A 23409-nucleotide genomic window follows, 5' to 3' on the forward strand; every position below is an offset into this window, starting at 1 on the left:
AAAAAAACAAAATGATCTCATGATTTGATTTGATTTGATCTGTTTTAAGAATCCATGACTGTAACTGTTCTCAAAGAAGAATCCATGCTAACAAAATAGAAAGCCCTATTCGACCTAGTTATCAGATGTTATAGGTGAAATTAACATCGAACCAATATGCATTTCAACAACGAAAAATGAACGTTTGGATGAAGTTCTCAATATACACTATTGTGTTAGTGGTTAGTGGGGTTCTGAAGCCTGTATTCTATATAAATCATAACCTATATACACAGCTGTCATATATCATCAACATAGGCCTAAAATAATCATACTTGCCAACATTTCTTCCATTTTTATGCTAAAGAATAGTCACTTTATAGACGGCTTTTTGATAAATGAATCCCTTACAACATATCTCAATAATTGACCTCTGAACTTACTCAGTTTTTTATTTAACTATCTTCTAACTTAATTTGATAAGACTGATAATTCCATCTCAAGCTTAGAGCATTGGCAAGTATAAATGTGTATTCTCAGGTTATGCAACTCATAAGAACTTTGGTAGGGCAATGAGAATTATTTCTTAATTTATGCATTTAAGTTTTGTTGTTGGTTTAAAAAAGGTTTCAGTGAAACGCTGGAAATAAAGCCTTAACTTCTGACAATCAAATAAGACTGGCCATTATTGTCCAATATTACATTTAGGATATTTTGGTTGCAATGACACTGAACAGAAATAAGAAATTTACATACTTCAATATGGCATGTACTTACACTGACATGGTATTTCAATCATCTATTTAATGTTTCATTGGGACTAAAATAATTTAAATTCACATTTCATCAGTAGTTCTGTTGGACTGCAAAACCTGAAATCCACATTTCTAAACAATTATTTTAGGTTCTACATTCTATAAATAGCCATTTCATTTATTTACTTGACATAATCACTAGTACTGTGCAGAACTGAACTCCTTTCATAGATACATGTATATATGATAAAAGCGGCATGGTTTACAAAGCTTAGAGGGATTAGTCTGTGTGTTGGGGGGCTTGCAGGAGTATACCTGCTAGTTGCCTGTAGTGGGTCACTGATAAGTCGAGTCTCTGCGTCACTCCTCTGCTTCCTGTTATATCTGGGACGCTGGTCCCTTTACAGGTAAATATACGTATCGTTCATTTATCATATTTATCAACCATAAACACAATATTAAGCTACCAAATCGTACATTTCAGCTATGATTTGGTTATTTCACTTAACAGAAGATATTGCTAATTATTAACATAAAAAGTTGGAGTGACCAGTGAATTTGCATCCCTTAGTATAATAATTGTTTTTTTCTCCTACTTAATGTACACAGTTCTTAATTAAGAAAAAAGATATGGCAAAGACAGGCAGCATATTTTCAAAAGTAATTATCAAGAAAATTCCACATATTATATCTTTGAAAGTATGAAATTACTTCAAGCAAAAAAGTAAGTAAACTATTTTTTCCTAATGTTACCATCAGCAACTAAGAATGTTTTGGGTTATTTACAGTGTAAACATCAACAACAGAGAATTTATGGATCAAAACTCATCTAATTTAACAATCCACCACAAACTTCTGAGACTATTTATTAATCAGGAGATCAACAGATGTTTCTTAGGTCAACTGTTGATTCATCAAACAATTTTTAAAATTTTTTTTTTTAAATAATTCACAACATTCAAACTTTGTTCACAAAGTAGGAGGAATAAAGCAATATAAAACAGCAAACATACATTCTATAATGATCTCATGGTTAACAGGGCTATATCATTTTATAATTACTAATACAAACAACGAAAGCTGAAAACACCAAAACTTTATAACATATTTATTGCTTGCTAATCAAGTTAAAAATTAGGGGGATGATCAAAAGACTGAAGTCATCACAAATTAAAGCTACTGCACCTAGACCTGGTGAAAGTAGACCAACTGAAACTTTTCAATACTGCCCATTTAATATAATATTTACAAAAACTGAGTATTTTGAAGAAAATCTGTCAGTAACTGGAGAATGAGAGAAGTACAATGACATAATACTGAAAGATATTGATCATAATATCATCATGTCTGAGATTTTTTAGAATTCCAGGACACTTTGACATATAATGATCTTAGTCAAATATTACTACTGTCTAAAATATATAGATGTTAAACGATAAATATACCAAAAGTTGTCTAAACTAGCAATCCAATATGCATTCAAAAAAGCAGCAGACACAATTTCTATTTTCATTGCAAAGTTAATTGATTGGCTGAGTCGAACAAAACAGAATATGTAGATCAGCCGAAATCTAGGTTGTTTCATAACAGCAGCTTAGCAGCTTTTCAATAACTCTGTGACAATTCTAATGCAAAAAAAAAAAAAAAAAAATCAAAAGAGACAAACATTTCTGAAAACAGCATATCAGTAGTAACAAAATAAATAAAAAGTGCATCACGGAATATTAAACACTAAACGAACAAAAAATGTAGAGTAGCGCATCACATTTTCACATTGTGAAACTTACACTCCTATGCCATACCGCCAGTATCTTTGATGGAACAGAAACAAGAGATATATGACATGACAACTCCATCACAAAAACACCAGGTAAGGGAGAGAACTCTCTTGTAGAGATGATATCTTCTTTTAATCACCAGAAATGGGAATGAACTCTCTGGCAGAGTTAACATCTTCATTTAAAACAGACTTATGACTCAGAGACAGCCTGAGTAGTCTACAGTTGATTATGTATTTTATGGGAAGCTAGTATGTAACATTATATAAATCTAAATCATAACAAAATTCTTGCTCAAATGAATAATAGAATAAATAATGTGAGAAGATTTCCCCAGAGCTGATTAAGAAGAAAACCTATTCCATCTGTTTGTATATATTTCATTAAAACTATAAAACACAGATATTACAGCAGTTTTGTGACTGTACAAGTATTACATACGACTAGATTCTAAGCTTTATATTTTAAACACAATGTTCCATTTTAATAAAAACTTATATTCTTTCAACATTTTCTGTTCTAGCAATTTCAAGTTGGCATTTCTTTAAAAAAAATCTTCCTTGAATATACTAAATCATAAAGGTTTGTTCAGGATCATGAAATGTACTTCCAGCAGCAACACATTAGTCTCGAGGCAAAACCACTACTCTTGGAAATGCTGATCTCATAAAAATTTCTCGAAAATGTTCAAGATTTTATTTTTTCAAAGAAAAAAAGTAGAGATCCTTACTTGGTATTTATGACAGATTTACTTAATATGGACAGCAGATTGGGTGAATAAAGAACATGACAGATTAACTTCATATAGACAGTAGAATGGGAGAATGTGGAACATGACAGATTTACTTAATATGGACAGCAGATTGGGTGAATAAAGAACATGACAGATTTACTTCATATAGACAGTAGAATGGGAGAATGTGGAACATGACAGATTTACTTAATATGGACAGCAGATTGGGTGAATAAAGAACATGACAGATTTACTTCATATAGACAGTAGAATGGGAGAATGTGGAACATGACAGATTAACTTAATATGGACAGCAGATTGGGTGAATAAGGAACATGACAGATTTACTTAATGTAGACAGCAGATTGGGTGAATGAAGTCAGGCTCTAAATATTACCATCTGAAGGTTTATTTCAGAGAAAAAAAATTAACTACTGCATAAATAATGTCTCTATTGAAAAATTTCAAAAGAGAATACACATGGACATGATGAAGAATTTCAGATGAAGAAAAATGATAATACAATGAATAGAGAGAAAATCTCTTAGTTATCAAACTTACTTAGTATCATGTGCATGTTGTGTGGTTCGTTAATGGAATGCACTTTCAAAACAAGTCTCAACCAAAAAAAATGGAATTTCATTCCATATTAAATTTGTGCAAAGCAAAAACCAATTAATTGATAATAAGTAAACAGCCACAGTCATTATGAACTTCAAACTGGATACAATAACTCCAAGCACGCGAATATGTTTCAGTAGAATTACCTACCCAGAATCTCCACCCGAGCTCTGGGGTCTACGAATTTAGACAGATAGTACAAAATCAGTAGAATCTTTCACTTCAGATATGAAATAAATATCTAGTATTTAACCAGAAAGTCTTGAATTGATTTGAAAGTTCAAAATAAAAATAATCATAGGAACACAAACACATTTTTAAAGGAGAAAAATGAAAAAAAAAATTAACTTCTTAGAAGGAAATATGCAATTTCTCTGCTTAATATCACTTAATTTCACACTTTGTGAATTTCTTAATTATATTTGTTAATTATTTTGAAAGAAAAAAAATTATTCTAAATAGTTTTCCACACATGCGTTCAATATCATAAGAGTCCTCTACATCAATAAACAATTTCAACAAGAGCTATAACCATACAACAGATGTGTACAGTACAGGTGCATCAGATCTACATGTGTTAGAACAAATATCACAAGTATAATATCGAGAGCACTTACCGAGGTCGCATCACATCCGCAGCGATGGTTGTGTGAGTGAACTCCTCCTTACTATCCAAGTACGGATAGCCGTTCAGGTGGATATGAGCATCATAACTTTGTGGCTAAGGAAAGATAACTCTGGTAGCAACTTAGTCATGTTATATTTCTGTAAACCCTAATGGCCAATAGATAAGCTGTTACACCATACAGTCAGAATGGTGGGCTTATTACTGGGTACTGAAATAATCTTTGTTTGCTTTTGTACTCAAGATCAAAAAAGGTATGTATGGGCTTATGGCTTAATTTTCATTTCTATTGTTATGAGTGAGAAAGATATTACAATATGGCTTTTGACCAATCGACAACATTTGGATCACTGACCAATCAAATCAAAGGAATATGCCTAATCAAATCTATTAAATTATTGACCAATATGAATTCATACTTCCATGAGAGAAGAGATAATAAATGCAAGAATGTTAGCTGAATTAAACTCTCCAGACTAAAGAAAGAGTTACTGATATGTTCAAACCTACCAAGTTTAAGTCATATAAATCTGGTTAAATTTTACATCACAACAAAAAAAGAGGAGGTAACTAATTACAGATAAAAAAGGATACATTCCTTCTCTCCCTAACGAGTCTCCTACCCACTTGCTGGTGAGGACGGCAGCCATCAGAGGCACAATGTACTGTAACCCTCCTGTCAGCTCAAACATTATTACCACCAGGGACACTGCAAGACAGAAAGTTAGCAATGAAAGGTCAGAACATATGCTATCAATTCTTTGATTCAGTCTGATGAAACTGGAAGTGAGTCCTGGCAATGTGATAAAGAAAGATCTTAGTTCATCCAGAGAAAGCTCTACAACTCACCTGTCATCCTCGTTACACCCCCAAGCACTGCAGCGGCCCCCACCATGGCATACAATCCAGGTGTGATTGTGCAGAAATTGTCTGACACACACATGTTATGGAAAAATGGATTAGAATGATATCTCCTGAAAAACATAAGATTTAGATACTGATACAGACAGCTAGAACTGTGTCAATGTCCAAAGTCTCAATAGAAAAAATAGGATATTGCAAACATTTTTAAAATTAACTACAATAATGATAACACCATGATATTTCTTGGCTATGATTTCTAAAAGACTTTTCAAATTCTGTGAAATGTAGATTTCTTATTAAAACAAATTTGCAAATTTTACTTAGATTAAAACTTTTTCATCATTCATCAATAATGGCACAGAGCAAGAAAAGCACAAAAAAAGAAAAAGAAAAAAAAGTCAGGATTCTGGAAGTATATTTGTTATTGTAATCAAGGGCAGACAACTCACACAACCAATTGCTCTACTCCAATACCAACGATTCGACCTACAATAGCCCCGACTGCCATACTTGGAATGAACAGACCAGCAGGTATCTGTAGTGAACATAGTAACAAATTGTTTCACTCTGCATCAAACATTACAATTATTTAGTTTACATATACATATTTCTCAAACTATTAAACAGTCAATACAAAAGGCCAAGCCAAATGGGTCATTAAACATTCTCAAACAAGTCATAAAATCTTATCTAATTCTCAATTCAATTCTTTATCTTTAGCAGCATTTAACAAAATGAAAACATAGTGTCCTTTGATTAGTACATTTCACACAAGTCACATTTCAATTTAAAAGTATCCATAAAAAAAACAAAGAGGAATAACTCTGTATATATTGATCTTAAGGCAATGTCACTGTATCTTGGCCAAATATGAACAAAGAAAGCAAAGTGTCATAACATATATAGTGAAAGCATAAGACCCTATGTAAGTTTAAAAACCTCAAGGTACCACAGCTGCAAAGAGGTACACTGACACTCGTTTCTGCAGCTGGAGACAAAACATTGTGATATTAAAAAGGATGAAATGTAGACAAAGTGCAAGCCTGCAGTCCTATAGTCATACCACTAGCAGAATGCTGTGTACATTTAGTTTGTAACTCAACAATACAAAGAACTGACCTTAATACCAAATGTAAAGATGGTGATGATAGCTTTAAAAATGAGTGCTATAGATAACATCCACAAAGCCTTGTACACTCCGTCCCCAGCCTCTGTACTCGATGAGTAAAACGTTGGTGATGCTGCATTCAATGACGAGTAATTTCTTTTGTAATCACTGAAAAAAAAAAATAAAACAAATTCTCTTGAAAGAAAATTGTTTAAAATTCACAATGATTCATTTCTATATACAGCTATACCTATCTTTAATGTCACATCTATATAATACATGTCTATAAAGGCCACTTCTTTGGGTTCCCTGATTAATTCAACCAATGGTACAGAACCTCTATACAATGGCCACCTGCCTAGAAAGGCCACCCTGTTTCATTCAGTGGACTTTAGAGAGAGGAATCATGATACATGTGCAGTAAGATACTTAACACTACACATCTGAGAAACAAATAAATAATGAGAGGTAAAAAGTTATTTATTGGAATTAGCTGTAATCCAAATGTAGAAGTTAATCAGACGAAAGCAGAGTTCATTAGCAGAAGATGTGATGCAGATTTACCATAATTCTGTGTTATCCTCAGGTCCACACCTGCTGAACAGCTGGCGAATAAGTTCACTCGTATTTTTTCTATAAAACAAAATTAAACATAATCACTACAATTTCAGACAAAACATCACACACAAATTTCTGGATATTGAAATAGTACTTGTGATTCTCATCTTTCAGACAACAAGACATTATAATCCAATATCTAGCTATTAGGAACAGATATTGAAACTGTACGTGTGGTTCTCATCTTTCAGACAACCAGACTTTATAATCCAATATCTAGCTGTTAGAAACAGATATTGAAACAGTGCGTGTGGTTCTCAACTTTCATACAACCATTCATTATAAAATTACAGTTTTCCATTAATTTTTCATAACAAATGAACTATATCCCCAGTTAACTGCTTTTCAGCTGAAGATTTCACTTCCCGAACTCCTTTTACAGATTTTTGACTTATGTGTAGTGCATTCTCTCATTCAAGACTGAAAATAGCACACCAGTTCACAACATGCAAATAACTATTCTAGTTTCATAGTATTTTCCGTGACATCTGAATGGCCTAAAAGCAATTTGACCTTAGCTTAATTCATTCCCTTCAGATTATGTTTACTTCTCTGTAGTTAACTTTTCAAGCTGGTATACAGCCAAGAAAGTTACTTAAGTTTATACAGCTAGTACCAGATATACTTGTAAGGGTAACATATAAGACTTACAGACAAGGGAGATAACTTACCTTGTATACTCATTTGGGTAACTCAGTAAGGCTGTGATAAAAGCGACCCCAAGTACCTACACAATGAATACAAATATTTTAATTATATCTACTTCTTTATTTAAGCATCAGATCAATGAAACATATATAAAGACTTTAACAGATATCATAAATAGACCATACAGGAACCTGAGTAAAGAAGATGGTGACATTTTCAGGCATAAAACAATCTTCTGAAACAATCATAATGTGGAGATTCAAATCCATGAAGAACAGAATACTACACTCTGTATCTCTGAAGAAGGGAATACTATACTCTGTATCTCTGAGGGGAATACTACACTCTGTATCTCTGAGGGGAATACTACACTCTGTATCTCTGAGGGGAATACTACACTCTGTATCTCTGAGGGGAATACTATACTCTGTATCTCTGAGGGGAATAATACTATACTCTGTATCTCTGAGGGGAATACTATACTGTGAATCTCTGAGGGGAATACTATACTCTGTATCTCTGAGGGGAATACTATACTCTGTATCTCTGAGGGGAATACTATACTCTGTATCTCTGAGGGGAATACTACTCTGTATCTCTGAGGGGAATGTATCTCTGAGGGGAATACTATACTCTGTATCTCTGAGGGGAATACTAACTCTGTATCTCTGAGGGGAATACTATACTCTGTATCTCTGAGGGGAATACTATACTCTGTATCTCTGAGGGGAATACTATACTGTATACTCTGTATCTCTGAGGGGAATACTATACTCTGTATCTCTGAGGGGAATACTATACTCTGTATCTCTGAAGAAGGGAATACTATACTCTGTATCTCTGAGGGGAATACTACACTCTGTATCTCTGAGGGGAATACTACACTCTGTATCTCTGAGGGGAATACTATACTCTGTATCTCTGAGGGGAATACTATACTCTGTATCTCTGTATCTCTGAGGGGAATACTATACTCTGTATCTCTGAGGGGAATACTATACTCTGTATCTCTGACGGGAATACTATACTCTGTATCTCTGAGGGGAATACTATACTTTGTATCTCTGAGGGGAATACTATACTCTGTATCTCTGAGGGGAATACTATACTCTGTATCTCTGAGGGGAATACTATACTCTGTATCTCTGAGGGGAATACTTTACTCTGTATCTCTGAGGGGAATACTATACTCTGTATCTCTGAGGGGAATACTATACTCTGTATCTCTGAACTCTGTAAGGGAATACTACTCTGTATCTGTATCTCTGAGGGGAATACTACACTCTGTATCTCTGAGGGGAATACTACACTCTGTATCTCTGAAGAAGGGAATACTATACTCTGTATCTCTGACGGGAATACTATACTCTGTATCTCTGAGGGGAATACTATACTCTGTATCTCTGAGGGGAATACTATACTCTGTATCTCTGAGGGGAATACTATACTCTGTATCTCTGACGGGAATACTATACTCTGTATCTCTGAGGGGAATACTATACTCTGTATCTCTGAGGGGAATACTATACTCTGTATCTCTGAGGGGAATACTATACTCTGTATCTCTGAGGGGAATACTATACTCTGTATCTCTGAGGGGAATACTATACTCTGTATCTCTGAGGGGAATACTATACTCTGTATCTCTGAGGGGAATACTATACTCTGTATCTCTGAAGAAGGGAATACTATACTCTGTATCTCTGAGGGGAATACTATACTCTGTATCTCTGAAGAAGGGAATACTATACTCTGTATCTCTGAGGGGAATACTATACTCTGTATCTCTGAGGGGAATACTATACTCTGTATCTCTGAGGGGAATACTATACTCTGTATCTCTGAGGGGAATACTATACTCTGTATCTCTGAGGGGAATACTATACTCTGTATCTCTGAGGGGAATACTACACTCTGTATCTCTGAGGGGAATACTATACTCTGTATCTCTGAGGGGAATACTATACTCTGTATCTCTGAGGGGAATACTATACTCTGTATCTCTGAGGGGAATACTATACTCTGTATCTCTGAAGAAGGGAATACTATACTCTGTATCTCTGAAGAAGGGAATACTTTACTCTGTATCTCTGAAGAAGGGAATACTTTACTCTGTATCTCTGAAGAAGGGAATATTATATTTTGTATCTTGTGAGAAGAGAATACTATTCTCTGTTATCATTTCCTTTCATGTAATGAAGTCAAAGTGAATAGACATAACACTTACCTCAACAATAGGATATTTTCCTAGTACTGACGATTTCCTAAATTTACACCACTTTATATTCAGCTTGATGAATAAGCTCCCAAACACACCCTGGAAAACATTATAGCAGAAAATCATTATCTTAATGCATCAAATTTTTAAATAAATAATAAGCGAAATATATCTTTTCAATAAAACTACCATTGATATGCAGATAAATGTGTTATTTTACTAGGCTGAATTATATGGTATACTTGACAGTTGGTAAGGAGGTTATAATTGGCAATAGGTATACAGTAGACACATATTTAGGGTATCTATGTACCAAAGGACAGATTTATAATGGAGCGTACTTGGTGGTAGACAAGTACAATATTGCAAACTTACAAGGTGTATAAATGCATCTTTGTGCATAGAAAGAAAGATGAAGGGACACAAATCCTGTCCTTAATGTCCCTACAGTGATACATACACATCCCTTCTGCCCCCAGAGAGACGAAGGGAGACAAAACCTACCCTTAATGTCCCTACTGTTACATAGTGAGACATACTCACCCCTACTGCCCCCAGAAAGATGAAGAGAGACCTAACCTACCCTTAATGTCCCTACAGTTATACAGTGAGACATACTTACCCCTACTGCCCCCAGAAAGATGAAGAGAGACCTAACCTACCCTTAATGTCCCTACAGTTATACAGTGAGACATACTTACCCCTACTGCCCCCAGAAAGATGAAGAGAGACCTAACCTACCCTTAGTGTCCCTACAGTTATACAGTGAGACATACTTACCCCTACTGCCCCCAGAAAAATGAAGAGAGACCTAACCTACCCTTAGTGTCCCTACAGTTATACAGTGAGACATACTTACCCCTACTGCCCCCAGAAAGATGAAGAGAGACCTAACCTACCCTTAGTGTCCCTACAGTTATACAGTGAGACATACTCACCCCTACTGCCCCCAGAAAGATGAAGAGAGACCTAACCTACCCTTAGTGTCCCTACAGTTATACAGTGAGACATACTCACCCCTACTGCCCCCAGAAAGATGAAGAGAGACCTAACCTACCCTTAGTGTCCCTACAGTTATACAGTGAGACATACTTACCCCTACTGCCCCCAGAAAGATGAATGGGATCAGCTCCTGGAGATACCATGGTTCATTATATTCAACATAAAACATCACCAAGTGATCGTTCCCAAATGGGTTGATGGAACGTAGGACAAATGCTGCAGCCAGAGCGCAGAAGAACGAACGCCACAAAGTTTTCAATGGAAAGTAGTAGCTCACCTGACATCGACAGATAGGTTACATGTAAAATGGAGATAATTCTGACATCAACAGATAGGTTACAAGTAAAATGGAGAGAATTCTGACATCAACAGATAGGTTACAAGTAAAATGGAGATAATTCTGACATCAACAGATAGGTTACATTAGTAAAATGGAGACATCACATCAACAGATAGGTTACAAGTTAAAATGGGTTCAACAGATAGGTTACAAGTAAAATGGAGAGAATTCTGACATCAACAGATAGGTTACAAGTAAAATGGAGAGAATTCTGACATCAACAGATAGGTTACAAGTAAAATGGAGATAATTCTGACATCAACAGATAGGTTACAAGTAAAATGGAGAGAATTCTGACATCAACAGATAGGTTACAGTAAAATGGAGAGAATTCTGACATCAACAGATAGGTTACAAGTAAAATGGAGAGAATTCTGACATCAACAGATAGGTTACAAGTAAAATGGAGAGAATTCTGACATCAACAGAGAGGTTACATGTAAAATGGAGAGAATTCTGACATCAACAGATAGGTTACAAGTAAAATGGAGAGAATTCTGACATCAACAGATAGGTTACAAGTAAAATGGAGAGAATTGTGACATCAACAGATAGGTTACAAGTAAAATGGAGAGAATTCTGACATCAACAGATAGGTTACATGTAAAATGGAGAGAATTCTGACATCAACAGAGAGGTTATATGTAAAATGGAGAGAATTGTAACATCAACAGATAGGTTACAAGTAAAATGGAGAGAATTGTGACATCAACAGATAGGTTACAAGTAAAATGGAGAGAATTCTGACATCGACAGATAGGTTACATGTAAAATGTAGTGAATTCTGACATCAACAGAGAGGTTAAATGTAAAATGGAGAGAATTCTGACATCAACAGAGAGGTTACATGTAAAATGGAGAGAATTGTGACATGACATCAACAGATAGGTTACAAGTAAAATGGAGAGAATTCTGACATCAACAGAGAGGTTACAAGTAAAATGGAGAGAATTCTGACATCAACAGATCGGTTACATGTAAAATGGAGAGAATTCTGACATCAACAGATAGGTTACATGTAAAATGGAGAGAATTCTGACATCAACAGATAGCTTACAAGTAGAATGGAGAGAATTCTGACATCAACAGATAGCTTACAAGTAGAATGGAGTGACAAATTGAAAGAAAACTAAGATAGCTTGATTTTCCTAATAAAAATGTATCAGAAATAAGAGATTTCATTATAGCCGTTTATTTAATGTAACATATGAGACATTCCATCCATAATTGTGGGGAAATTTACAGAAAAAATAGATCTCTATAATATAATGTAATGTATTATTTATTTCACAAATTTAATGAAAGGAAAGGAAAGTTTTTCAAAAATATTGGCAAAACTTTGAATTTATGATGTGTCTGTTTGAGAGTTAAGAGAAATGTTAATGCATATCTTATAAAAACAAGTACCTGTAATATACAGAATTAGCAACACCTTACCTCTTCTAGACTGAAAAGCACCCCTCCAATTGGAGCACCGAACGCCACACTCACACCTGCGGCTGATGCAGCAGACAGAATCTAAAGTCATACAGTAACATAGTTTGTTAGCTGTCATAACTTCATATATTTCAAGCAAACACATGTTGACCGCTCTGAGCTACATGAAACCATAATGAATTAGAAATTATGTCTACAATACATAATTTTCTAAATATGTTTAGTTCTTCTAGTTTGAAATAACAAAATAATTCCGAGCAATATTTTTTTAAAAATTATTTATTGGCTATCTATAACCTGTTTGGTATCAATGAGTCAAACTTGAACTGGTCATGAATGACCTTTCACCTTTAGGAAGGTTTAAGATCAATTTTCTTACCTCTCTCTTTTTTGCCTCGTTGCTACCATACTTGGGGAACAGATAAGAGAAGATGTTGCCACAGCAACAAGCCACGTGGACAAAAGGTCCCTCCTTGCCGAGACTCAGCCCTGCAGACACACCTAACATCATCCCAATAGACTTGGTGAGTAGTGTCCACTTACCCAGATATCCACGGATGATAAATCCACTCAGAATGGTTTTAATCTAAACACAGAATTATGGGTAAAGTTATAGCATCGCAAATATGAAATTATACTACGTACAACAACCTGTGCCATGGAATTCCTGTTTTAAGTTATTGCAGAAAGAATTTTTCCCCTCTACACAGGAGGAATTGATCAGAATCCCTGGCATTTCTTACAGCTATTTTTCAACCATCAACTGAAAGGCTAAATTGATATCCCTAAAAGCATGTTGGTATTTTCACATTTGATTACCTGGAATCAAATGTAAGAGAAAATTGTTGATGTTCATACTGAATTGGGGTAATGGATAGACTTCTCTGCTATTTTTCATTTTTCCTAAAGTCTCTATTTTTTTCATGTATAAATCAGATAAATTGAGTTTATTTACAACAATGAAGAAATTTCCTGGAAAAAGTGAAAATATGGATAACAGACCTGACTGACTGAATTTAAAATGAAATGACCAGACATTAGGAACAATTTGTTTTACAAAGTCATATTTACAAATGTTTATAATAACAACTGAAAATAATGATTACACAATGACACAATGATGACTGGTCAAGATAACTTACCTCAGGGATACCAGATCCACATGCGTAGGGGGCAAACATGCGTACAAACATTGCAGCAAGAAAGGCAAAAAGAAGAGCCCACAAAATGTATACGAAGTACGCAACAATGTAGTAGCCTCCACTGTTAACATCCTTACCCGCTCCTAATAATTGTGACCAGGAATACCACTGCAGCAGAGAAACAGACCATTATAAACTCTGCTTAAAACGAAGGTAAAGAGAAACAGAACATTAAACTAGTGATGGGAAATAAAATGCTCATTGAAATGATATCATACTACTTAAACTGAGAAAAAGAGAAATAAACTGAGATGATAACACATGGGTTGAGAGAAACAGAATATCAAACCAGTGGCGAGAAATCTTAATACTCCATATGGCTTTGTATCTCTGGTGATTGAGAAACAGATAATTACACACCTCTTCAATCACTTTAATCACTTTATATGGCCTCTATCGTCCTCATAAAACTGACTTTTGCCAGACTTTATTTTCAAGGTCGCTGTTCTTAATTTATACATATATGTGACCAGTATAACATCTACTGGAAAAAGATGTTTGGGTCCTAAGGTAGCTAGCTGTCTCTATATCACACACAGCGACATTGCCTACCTGAGAACAGCCACTATTATTGAAGAAGGAGTTGTTTGCTGACCAGCAGCATTGTTCCTTAGGGAGCCAGAAGGCATCCCTACATACACCCTCCTTTAGGTCAGACATCCATGTTGCTCCAATATCGATCACGCCAGCACAAGCACCTGCCAGACAGAAACGTTATATTGTTTGACATTACTGCAAATTGTTCCTAGATTAGTAAACCACAGAACAAGGAATCATGACCTTGATGGACTTAAATTCATTAACAATAATGAGGAAAAATATAGATTCAATTCATTCCTTGCAATAAGAGAAATTATAGAGATTAAATTCATTTACAAAATTAAAGGAAAATATAGATATTCAATTCATAAATGATAATTAGAAAAAATATAGAGGTTAAATTCATTAACAATACAGAGAAAAAATATTATATAGCAATTCAATTCTTCAATTACAATGAAAGAAAATATGAAGAGACACACAATTTTTTTTCTGGCAAAAATTCCTATACCTGGTAAAAATCCCACCCATGTCTACTGCAATTTAGTAAAAATGTTACCTATGACATCTCTATAACATCCTGTAATTAGCCCACCCCTATTCTGACTCCCAGTTTTTGTGTTGTCTCCTGGGCTTACTACTGGACAGGAAGTAGATATAGGTAAATAATTATGTAGTTCTGATGTCAAACGCACCTGCAGCCACTCCCACTAATAACACACACACCCAGCCAGACCAGGCATCATGGGCACTCTTAAGCTTTTCCAGGAATCCCTCCTGCTTCTTTTTCATGATATGGCGGTGTCGCATGCGGTCCCTGGCGATGTCTCGCAACCAGTCGATCGTGTGGAAGTCATCATACTGGCCGATACCTGGGGGCAGATCTTCCAAGGTATCCATGAGGTTGGAGGAACCTGAAACAGACATATAAGAGATCATACCTAAATGTACATAGTATCAACTTTGGTATTTATTAACTAAGAAAAATCACACCCCTACATCTCTGTACAATAATATCTAATGCAGTGAGAACACTTTCCCCAAGTCTTACATCTCATGATTTTAAAAGCTGTATAGAAAATGATGAATTAAACATTTGTATAGCATGTTAATTGTTTAAACAACTATATTACCTGTACTTTGTATGGTGTTAGTGCAGTAGGTCTTCTAATCCGAAGATTAATGTAAAATTATGATCAAAATGCTCAAACTGAGATTGTAAATTTTATTAATTGTCTCGTTTTTTCCTTGAAAAAGTGTTTTTTTTTGGTAACACTACATAAAACAATATATTAGGGATATGGTTTCTGAGCAAAGTATCAAAGCACACAGCTAACAGTGAGCTTTTTTATGTGACACAAATGATGCCTGAAACTGTACTGTCTTGCAGCCTGCCTGATTATCTCTATTTTCAATCCAATCTATCTCACCTTATACTAGTTTTGTTGCCTACCATCCCCTGCAGCAGCTGTTGATTTATACAACCTTCTATTATGACAGTACAAAACAGCCACGCCATGATTTGTTTTGGTTTTTTTTTGCTAAAAATTTGCAAAGCAATTATTTCTGTTCTTCTGCATTTTATTTCCAATGCATGCCATCAGTAACAATGGGAGTGCTGTCTCTCATCAACCACTTCGTCCATATCATTTTGACTTTTATGTAGCAGAGCTGACAACCCATCCACAAGAATCACTGACAAGAACAGGCATTCTAAGGTTCTTGTCCTTTCTAGTGTACAATTTTACCTTCAGTTAGAATATCTACTTTATACATATAACTACAAAAACAAATCAGACATATCTATAGGCAACAAGACAGGCCAGATTGTTCCTGGTGCCCACCACGAAATGATCTCAATCATTTTGTAACAAAGGAATATTAAATATGAACTCTTAACAAGAAGGAAATAGATGATATTGATATATTAATTTGTAGTTTAAACAACATCTACTGAATATTTCAAAAGTATTCCACATACCATATCCTAGTGCAATATATTTACAAGTTAGAAAAAAATCTATGATCTGTAACCTTAATAGAGGGTCAAAGACATTCATCTGAGCAAACATGATAATCCTTCATTACAACATTGCCTCTGGTCAAATGGGGACAATATTGGATTTCAGACGGACTGGAAACATAACAACACTTGGTCAGGACCATTTCAGGATCATTTCAGGTATGTTTAAGCTCGAACCCAGTTCTGGAACTTGAGAAGTTTAAAAATAGCTATTGTTCCGGGAAACCATGATTGGACCATCATGTTCCTGGATATAAGCATGCAAGGAATCTTAAGAGTGGAGGAGATATAAAAATGATATCACAAGTTAAAACGAGAGCTTTCTAAGCAATCCCAATGACAAACTTAACAAATCCATTGGGCACAACTTGGGACATACCAAAGGGAAGCTACACATCAAGTTTCAGAAATATCTTTTCCAGTGTTTCTCTAGAAACAGTGATAACACACTTCAACTCTCTAAGTGTAATGGGCACAACTTGGGATGTACCTCTGGGAAGCTACACATCAAGTTAAAGAAAAATTCTTCCAATACTTCTCAAGAGATAGTAGTAATAAAAATCAACATTCAAAATCCAAGATGGCCACCTGTCAGCCATTTTGCTTCACTAAACAGTTTTAAAACTAAATGTACAGGACTAGGGACACTGGGAAACACACGCAGCAAGTTTGAGAAATTTTCCTCTATAACTTCTCAAGAAATAGCGATAACAAGAATTTTTGAAATACAGATGAAAAACTGACTGACAAAAGCCAGACAACAGACCACAGAGGAATGGCAATTTAAAAGCCCACCATCTGATGATCATTAGCTTTGATAAAGTATTGACTAGAGCTCTGTACATATTGAGTGGTCCAGTTTTGAGGCAATTTCAGGGAGAAGTTTTATTCTGATGTCCTAAGTCATCAAAACCTGACATCCTTGCTGTTTGTTCAATTATATTGATAATGACCAACGGGAGGACACCAGCCAGCTGAACATTCAACATGACAGGTTGTCTAACAGCAATTAGCGCGTAAGTATTTTGAGGTAGTGATCACATGATGATCTGAAGATATTGAGAATATGGTGGGATAATTTCCTATTGACAGACATAATGCTGTTATAGAAATAAGAATATTGTGTAGAATATGAGATGGACAGAATGGAAAGATGTGTAGATATGGTGCAGATGGATGGACAGACAATGGAAAGATAGGTAGATATGGTGTAGATGGATGGACAGACAATGGAAAGATGTGTAAATATGGTGCAGATGGATGGACAGACAATGGAAAGATGGGTAGATATGGTGTAGATGGATGGACAGACAATGGAAAGATGGGTAGATATGGTGTAGATGGATGGACAGACAATGGAAAGATGGGTAGATATGGTGTAGATGGATGGAAAGACAATGGAAAGGTGGGTAGATATGGTGTAGATGGATGAACAGACAACAAGTAAAATATGGGTAAATATGGTGTAAATGGATGGACAGAACAGACAACAAGGAAAGATAGGTAGATATGGTGTAGATGGATGGACAGACAATGGAAAGATGGGTAGATATGATGTAGATGGATGGACAGACAATGGAAAGATGGGTAGATATGGTGTAGATGGATTGACAGACAATGGAAAGATAGGTAGATATGGTGTAGATGGATGGACAGACAATGGAAAGATAGGTAGATATGGTGTAGATGGGTGGACAGACAATGGAAAGATAGGTAGATATGGTGTAGATGGATGGAAAGACAATGGAAAGATGGGTAGATATGGTGTAGATGGATTAACAGACAATGGAAAGATGGGTAGATATGATGTAGATGGATGGACAGACAATGGAAAGATGGGTAGATATGGTGTAGATGGATGGAAAGACAATGGAAAGGTGAGTAGATATGGTGTAGATGGATGAACAGACAACAAGTAAAACATGGGTAAATATGGTGTAAATGGATGGACAGGACAGACAACAAGGAAAGCTAGGTAAATATGGTGAAGATGGATGGGCAGACAACATGGAAATATGGGTAGATATGGTGTAGATGGATGGACAGACAATGGAAAGATAGGTAGATATGGTGTAGATGGATGAACAGACAACAAGTAAAATATGGGTAAATATGGTGTAAATGGATGGACAGGACAGACAACAAGGAAAGATAGGTAGATATGGTGTAGATGGATGGACAGACAGCATGGAAAGGTATGTTGATATGAAGGAGATAAATAGATATACAGACAGAGTGGAAAATGGGTAGATATGATGTAAACTTACATGTCTGTGGCTTCACTTGAAGAGGATTAATAAAGAGAGACACAACCATTAAAATCAACAAGACACAGTAACATAACAGCATCTATAACACAGGATCACAGCAGATCACAGAGATAATACATAACAGCATCTATAACACAGATCACAGAGATAATACATAACAGCATCTATAACACAGGATCACAGCAGATCACAGAGATAATACATAACAGCATCTATAACACAGATCACAGAGATAATACATAACAGCATCTATAACACAGGATCACAGCAGATCACAGAGATAATACATAACAGCATCTATAACATAGGATCACAGCAGATCACAGATATAATACATAACAGCATCTATAACACAGGATCACAGCAGATCACAGAGATAATACATAACAGCATCTATAACACAGGATCACAGCAGATCACAGATATAATACATAACAGCATCTATAACACAGATCACAGCAGATCACAGAGATAATACATAACAGCATCTATAACACAGGATCACAGCAGATCACAGAGATAATACATAACAGCATCTATAACACAGGATCACAGCAGATCACAGAGATAATACATAACAGCATCTATAACACAGGATCACAGCAGATCACAGATATAATACATAACAGCATCTATAACACAGGATCACAGCAGATCACAGATATAATACATAACAGCATCTATAACACAGGATCACAGCAGATCACAGAGATAATACATAACAGCATCTATAACACAGGATCACAGCAGATCACAGATATAATACATAACAGCATCTATAACACAGGATCACAGCAGATCACAGAGATAATACATAACAGCATCTATAACACAGGATCACAGCAGATCACAGAGATAATACATAACAGCATCTATAACACAGGATCACAGCAGATCACAGAGATAATACATAACAGCATCTATAACACAGGATCACAGCAGATCACAGATATAATACATAACAGCATCTATAACACAGGATCACAGCAGATCACAGATATAATACATAACAGCATCTATAACACAGGATCACAGCAGATCACAGAGATAATACATAACAGCATCTATAACACAGGATCACAGCAGATCACAGAGATAATACATAACATTGTATACTGCTTCTGTAAATATTTTAGTCTTCTTCTTATGAAACAACACCATTCAGTGATTACAGTCCAACATCAAATGTGAAAATATATGAACAATTTTTTTCTTTGATGTAGGGCAAAGGTCAAAATAGAAGTCAAAGTGATCTATTGTATATACACAACACACATCTCGCCAAGGTGAATCCATACTCAAAGTATGAAATTCCAGTGAAAAGTAGTGCAGGAAATAAAGCCTTGACAAACTTTTTCTTTAATGTAGGTCAAAGGTCAAATTTTAGGTAAGACTGACCTTCTTTGGAGATGACATACCACCTCACCAAAGTCAACCCATAAGTATGAAGTTCCAGTGACAAGCTAGTGTAGGAGATAGAACCCTATCATAATAGCAGAAGCACAGATGGATGGCAGAAGAAAGGAAGGACGAATGGACACAATGCAATATTAGTACCCCCATCCTTCTTGTACTCAACAGAAGGACTCAAATACCTCCAATAAATTCACACATCATTTAATTTATAACAAAAGTTTATATATAACTTATATAAAAAACTTTTAAAATCAAATAATTTTTTCTCCAATAATCCTAGTTAGTGTTAACAGAATTCTTTACCGTGCCTCAGTAAAATAATGGAAGTTACTGGGGTATAATCAAATGATATTTGTATGAAAAATTCAACTGGAGAAAACAAAATTCCTAAGAGATTTCAATAAGAATATCCAAACACGGTATAAAAACATATGGACTTTATGCCATATGCTTGAAAAAGGTGTCAGATTTTGTGGCTCGAAATTGTCAAAATATGACTCTGGTGACAACATCAAAGGAATGTAATAAAGGCCGAAAACTACAAACAAAATCAATAAAACTTCTAATGTAGATTATCTAGTACTTGATTGCTTTATTTGATAAAATTGGTTGTCATCATGACGTGTCAACTTTACAACCCTATACCAGGGATAATGTGTCATTATACACGACAGTCACCCATGTGTTCATCATAATGTACATAGCTATAGTTTGGTGGACTTTAGCGAGCTACACGTTCCTGAATTGCTGTGTGTTCATTTCCTCCAACAGCACAAACTCCACTTACCAATACGGATTCTTACATTGATTATTTGGTTATAAATACCGCAAATCAATACTGTATGCATTGTCGCCTTAAATCTGAAAGAATTTACACATCCTTCATTCTTTTTTCTCTCAATGAAATGTTTATAACATCTGAAGCAAACAAGACCTACAGAATTTGGTGCACTTTTAATCTATAAAGACCATTAAGTATACATATGTAGATGGGAATGTCAAGTTGAATAAGATCTCTTACTGCTTACCATGTACTTAGAGCAAGGAGTCCCCAGGAAAGCAAAGGTAATTTCAAGGTCATTGATTGGAATTAGAAGCATGCTACATCCACCATTTACAAAAAAAAAATAAAAAAATAAAAATTCTCGGGATTCTTACATCTATTGAAATCTCAGGACAGAAAAACAGAGCTGGAGATTCAAAGAGCAATCTTAACTTTAATGGTAGATTCTACGAATGATTACTGATGATGAATAGAATATTAGATATTTAAAAGCTCTGATAAATCTGTTCAAAGCTGGATTGAATTAGAAAAAATTTAGGGGTATATATTGTAAGCTTGAAATTCATAAGTCAATATATTTGAACGTATTTCAAAAATTATAATTCATAGGTCCTTCTATCTGTTTTTTTTTTAGTTTTCTATATTAGGAATCTACACTGAGTAATTATTCCAGCAAATGATTCCTGGGTGTTTTAGGTAAAACCAAGAACTAATTTTCCTCTATAAAGTGAACATGATATATCTATCACATTTCTTCCGTTTAATTCTAACCTACACCATTCCTGTCCCGTTACGTCAACCATCACAACATAGTAAGTATAATAACACATTGGAATCATGATCAACAAGTTTAGAATAAAAATTTCTGATTACTGGATAATCACACATACAATTTATAACTGATTTGAATAAAATTTTTGTCAACTGACATTTTATTTTCAAACAACAGTACCAAGAACTGTTCAACGACATGTGAAAATTTCTTCTGAATAAAGACATGGAGTACCAGACCTGAAGAAAACAAGCTATAAAATTAAGACCTGTTTGAGGCGGAAGAGACTGAACTATAATTCCTTGTGTTGAATGTGATTCATTCAAGCAACCAGTAATGTTGAAATTCCCTTAACTATTTAACTGATCAATCAGATTAGAATTAATGCACAAACCTATAAATGTGTACAGGATCACACCATGGGATGTAACACTGATCACCATGTATAACTGTACAGTATCACATCATGGGATGTAACACTGATCACCTTGTATAACTGTACAGGATCACACCATGTATAACTGTACAGGATCACACCATGGGATGTAACACTGATCACCATGTATAACTGTACAGGATCACACCATGGGATGTAACACTGATCACTGTATAACTGTACAGGATCACACCATGGGATGTAACACTGATCACTGTATAACTGTACAGGATCACACCATGGGATGTAACACTGATCACTGTATAACTGTACAGGATCACACCATGGGATGTAACACTGATCACCATGTATAACTGTACAGGATCACACCATGGGATGTAACACTGATCACCATGTATAACTGTACAGGATCACACCATGGGATGTAACACTGATCACCATGTATAACTGTACAGGATCACACCATGGGATGTAACACTGATCACCATGTATAACTGTACAGGATCACACCATGGGATGTAACACTGATCACCATGTATAACTGTACAGGATCACACCATGGGATGTAACACTGATCACCATGTATAACTGTACAGGATCACACCATGGGATGTAACACTGATCACATGTATAACTGTACAGGATCACACCATGGGATGTAACACTGATCATCATGTATAACTGTACAGGATCACACCATGGGATGTAACACTGATCACCATGTATAACTGTACAGGATCACACCATGGGATGTAACACTGATCACCATGTATAACTGTACAGGATCACACCATGGGATGTAACACTGATCACCATGTATAACTGTACAGGATCACACCATGGGATGTAACACTGATCACCATGTATAACTGTACAGGATCACACCATGGGATGTAACACTGATCACCATGTATAACTGTACAGGATCACACCATGGGATAAAACACTGATCACCATGTATAACTGTACAGGATCACACCATGGGATGTAACACTGATCACCATGTATAACTGTACAGGATCACACCATGGGATGTAACACTGATCACCATGTATAACTGTACAGGATCACACCATGGGATGTAACACTGATCACCATGTATAACTGTACAGGATCACACCATGGGATGTAACACTGATCACCATGTATAACTGTACAGGATCACACCATGGGATGTAACACTGATCACCATGTATAACTGTACAGGATCACACCATGGGATGTAACACTGATCACCATGTATAACTGTACAGGATCACACCATGGGATGTAACACTGA

General features: G+C 35.4%; 1 protein-coding gene across 4 annotated transcripts in view; it reads right to left on the reverse strand.

The window, feature by feature from the left end:
- LOC132543154 (H(+)/Cl(-) exchange transporter 4-like) overlaps positions 1–23409 on the reverse strand; it is a 66418-nt gene that overhangs the window by 14254 nt on the left and 28755 nt on the right. For 2 of the 4 annotated variants that reach the window (XM_060206623.1, XM_060206624.1), the window contains exons 3-18: positions 15164–15382; positions 14481–14626; positions 13869–14036; positions 13106–13312; positions 12727–12807; positions 11044–11226; positions 9957–10046; positions 7753–7808; positions 7028–7096; positions 6475–6631; positions 5805–5890; positions 5341–5465; positions 5086–5200; positions 4484–4579; positions 4017–4043; positions 1050–1133 (exon numbers count right to left, since the gene is read on the reverse strand). In XM_060206623.1, the coding sequence (XP_060062606.1) occupies positions 1050–1133; positions 4017–4043; positions 4484–4579; positions 5086–5200; positions 5341–5465; positions 5805–5890; positions 6475–6631; positions 7028–7096; positions 7753–7808; positions 9957–10046; positions 11044–11226; positions 12727–12807; positions 13106–13312; positions 13869–14036; positions 14481–14626; positions 15164–15382 (1909 nt within the window). Of the gene's footprint in view, positions 1–1049; positions 1134–2521; positions 2546–4016; positions 4044–4483; positions 4580–5085; positions 5201–5340; positions 5466–5804; positions 5891–6474; positions 6632–7027; positions 7097–7752; positions 7809–9956; positions 10047–11043; positions 11227–12726; positions 12808–13105; positions 13313–13868; positions 14037–14480; positions 14627–15163; positions 15383–23409 lie in introns of all 4 variants that reach the window. The other 2 variants (XM_060206626.1, XM_060206625.1) reach the window with 2 other exon arrangements.

The sequence above is a fragment of the Ylistrum balloti genome, unplaced genomic scaffold (assembly GCF_031769215.1).
Source record: "Ylistrum balloti isolate Yb309-2 unplaced genomic scaffold, AGI_CSIRO_Ybal_v1 Utg369742, whole genome shotgun sequence".
NCBI classification, from domain to species: domain Eukaryota; kingdom Metazoa; phylum Mollusca; class Bivalvia; order Pectinida; family Pectinidae; genus Ylistrum; species Ylistrum balloti.